The sequence below is a fragment of the Medicago sativa genome, chromosome 7, assembly GCF_051527215.1.
Source record: "Medicago sativa cultivar Bolivia chromosome 7, Bolivia_mono, whole genome shotgun sequence".
In the NCBI taxonomy this organism is placed as follows: Eukaryota; Viridiplantae; Streptophyta; class Magnoliopsida; order Fabales; family Fabaceae; genus Medicago; species Medicago sativa.
The window spans coordinates 15,669,465-15,672,328 of NC_140755.1; the positions used below are offsets into that span (position 1 = coordinate 15,669,465).

The window sequence follows — 2,864 nt, forward strand, 5'->3', positions numbered from 1 at the left end:
ACCACAACACTCTTCAACCCTTTCCTTTTCTACAGCAAGTACTAAAACTCATTGTGTTGAAATTTCAGTACTACATTTTATTAGCTACCAAAGATATCAAAATGGTGAGTGTGTCTGAAATTCGTAAAGCTCAAAGGGCAGAAGGCCCTGCAACTATCTTGGCCATTGGCACTGCAAATCCTGCAAATTGTGTTGAACAAAGCACTTATCCTGATTTTTACTTTAAAATCACAAACAGTGAACACAAAACTGAACTCAAAGAGAAATTTCAACGCATGTGTAAGTATTTTTTACCTCTATTTATCATATTTAAATACTTGAGTAAAAAAACATTTTAGAAGCTTGAGTTCACATTTATTTCTCTAGTGTTTTTTTATGTGAATTGGACTAATTACCACTTTTCTAGGTTCCATTTCAAATATATGTATTCTTAATATATATGATCACCATATTTAAAATACGTTACAAATGTCATTATTTTTAGCAGTCACTCATGATATTAATATTGCCTACCAAATTGATACACATTATTTGCATTATGAGTCAATTATTATATTGTCAAAAAAAAAGAGACCAGTTATTATTTGATTGGTTTTGGTATTATCCTAAAATTGTTTACTGATATCATTTCTTTATAACTACTTCAGGTGATAAATCCATGATCAAGAGGAGATACATGTATCTAACAGAAGAGATTTTGAAAGAAAATCCTAATGTTTGTGAATATATGGCACCTTCATTGGATGCAAGGCAAGACATGGTGGTGGTAGAGGTACCTAGACTAGGGAAGGAGGCTGCGGTGAAGGCTATAAAAGAATGGGGTCAACCAAAATCAAAGATTACTCACTTAATCGTTTGCACCACAAGTGGTGTCGACATGCCTGGAGCCGATTATCAACTCACCAAACTCTTAGGTCTTCGCCCATATGTGAAAAGGTACATGATGTACCAACAAGGGTGTTTTGCAGGTGGCACGGTGCTTCGGTTGGCCAAAGATTTGGCTGAGAACAACAAAGGTGCTCGTGTGTTGGTTGTTTGTTCTGAAGTCACCGCTGTCACATTTCGTGGCCCCAGTGATACTCACTTGGACAGCCTTGTTGGACAAGCACTATTTGGAGATGGAGCTGCTGCACTCATTGTTGGTTCTGATCCAGTACCAGAAATTGAGAAACCTATATTTGAGATGGTTTGGACTGCACAAACAATTGCTCCTGATAGTGAAGGAGCCATTGATGGTCACCTTCGTGAAGCTGGACTAACATTTCACCTTCTTAAAGATGTTCCTGGGATTGTTTCAAAGAACATCACTAAAGCATTGGTTGAGGCTTTCGAGCCATTGGGAATTTCCGATTACAACTCAATCTTTTGGATTGCACATCCCGGTGGACCTGCAATTCTAGATCAAGTGGAGCAAAAGTTAGCCTTGAAGCCTGAAAAGATGAATGCAACTAGAGAAGTGCTCAGCGAGTATGGAAATATGTCAAGTGCGTGTGTTTTGTTTATCTTGGATGAAATGAGAAAGAAATCAACTCAAGAAGGATTGAAGACAACAGGAGAAGGACTTGAATGGGGTGTGTTATTTGGTTTTGGACCAGGACTTACCATTGAAACGGTTGTTTTGCGTAGTGTAGCCATATGAAATGCTTAATTATTTTATTTTTCTTGTATCAATTTTCAATTTGTTTAATTTTTATGTAAGGTTGAAATTTCATCTAGTGTTCAAGATGTACCATCATATTAAAATAACACAATTGTTATTAGCTTTATCTTTTAACAATTGTTATTTATTTGACTAAATATCATTTATAATAAAGAAGCAAATCATGTCTGCATATTAACGACGATGTATATTTGACTAAATATCATTTATAATAAAGAAGCAATTGTTATATATTTATACAATTGTTTGTAACTTATGAATTAAGATTTATAATGTATTATTGTAATGTGTGTACTCTTCTTACTTTAAGTGTTATGAAACTAATTTTACATTATCATAGGCATGTTAAATCCAAGTAGTTCTAATGGTGCAAACACATATGTTGAGGATTTGGATATGCTAGCCAGCATCCCCTTTCACAGGTCTCAAAAGGAGGCATCTATCACAGGACCTTCATCTGCAGCTATGAAGAGTGTATCGAAAGAGACAAACAATCCTAGTACTGCTGCAATGAAAAGTGTAAGCATATTAAGAACTCAATAAAGAAACTTATTTCATGAAAAGACGGATAGGAGTGATGAGGAAGAGCAGAACCTCGAAGGAGATATTGAGGAGGGAATTTATTCACTCCTTTTATGTCAAGAAGGCAGAAAAAGTACAACAAGAAGAAACATGCTAATAAGCTAAATGATACAGGGGTTCAAATTTTGGTGTAACTGTCATGTTGACAGTTCTTAATTTTGCAGTTCTTAATTTATTCACTCCTGTTATTTTTTTTCTTCTGTTTTTTGGAAGGCTGATAATTCTATCTTAGTGGGATAGATTTGATTGTTCTGTCTTTCTCTTTTGTAGTGGAAATATTTGTGCAAAGACTTAGTATAGTGGAGGAGTGTCTATAAGATCTAAAAGAGCAGCTAATGATTCATCATGCTTTTGATTTGCTGGTAGTTTGTCACAAACAATTAGCAACAGACCATTAAGTGTAGGGATAGGTTTCTATGGAATGGGAAGTCCATTGAACATCAATTTTCTTCTTCTATATGGCAGGGTATTAACAACAACTTTAATGTGGTTTTCAATAATTCTACCTGGCAAATTGTAACTGGACAAAACGTGCATTTTTTTACAGATAAATGGCTCTCTGCCCCTCTTGTGGAGTAACTCAACATCCCTCCTTAGTTGCATGCATATTGTTTCGGACATT

The 2,864-nt window shown here is 35.3% G+C and overlaps 1 protein-coding gene across 1 annotated transcript; it reads left to right on the forward strand.

Annotated features, from left to right (window-relative positions):
• On the forward strand, nt 1–1,816 carry LOC146904557 (chalcone synthase 2-like). Its single transcript, XM_085723630.1, has 2 exons — nt 1–279; nt 648–1,816. Exons 1-2 carry the CDS (start codon nt 102–104, stop codon nt 1,637–1,639), a joined length of 1,170 nt encoding a protein of 389 aa, XP_085579756.1. The 5' UTR covers nt 1–101; the 3' UTR covers nt 1,640–1,816.
• The last annotated feature ends 1,048 nt before the right edge of the window (nt 1,817–2,864 follow it).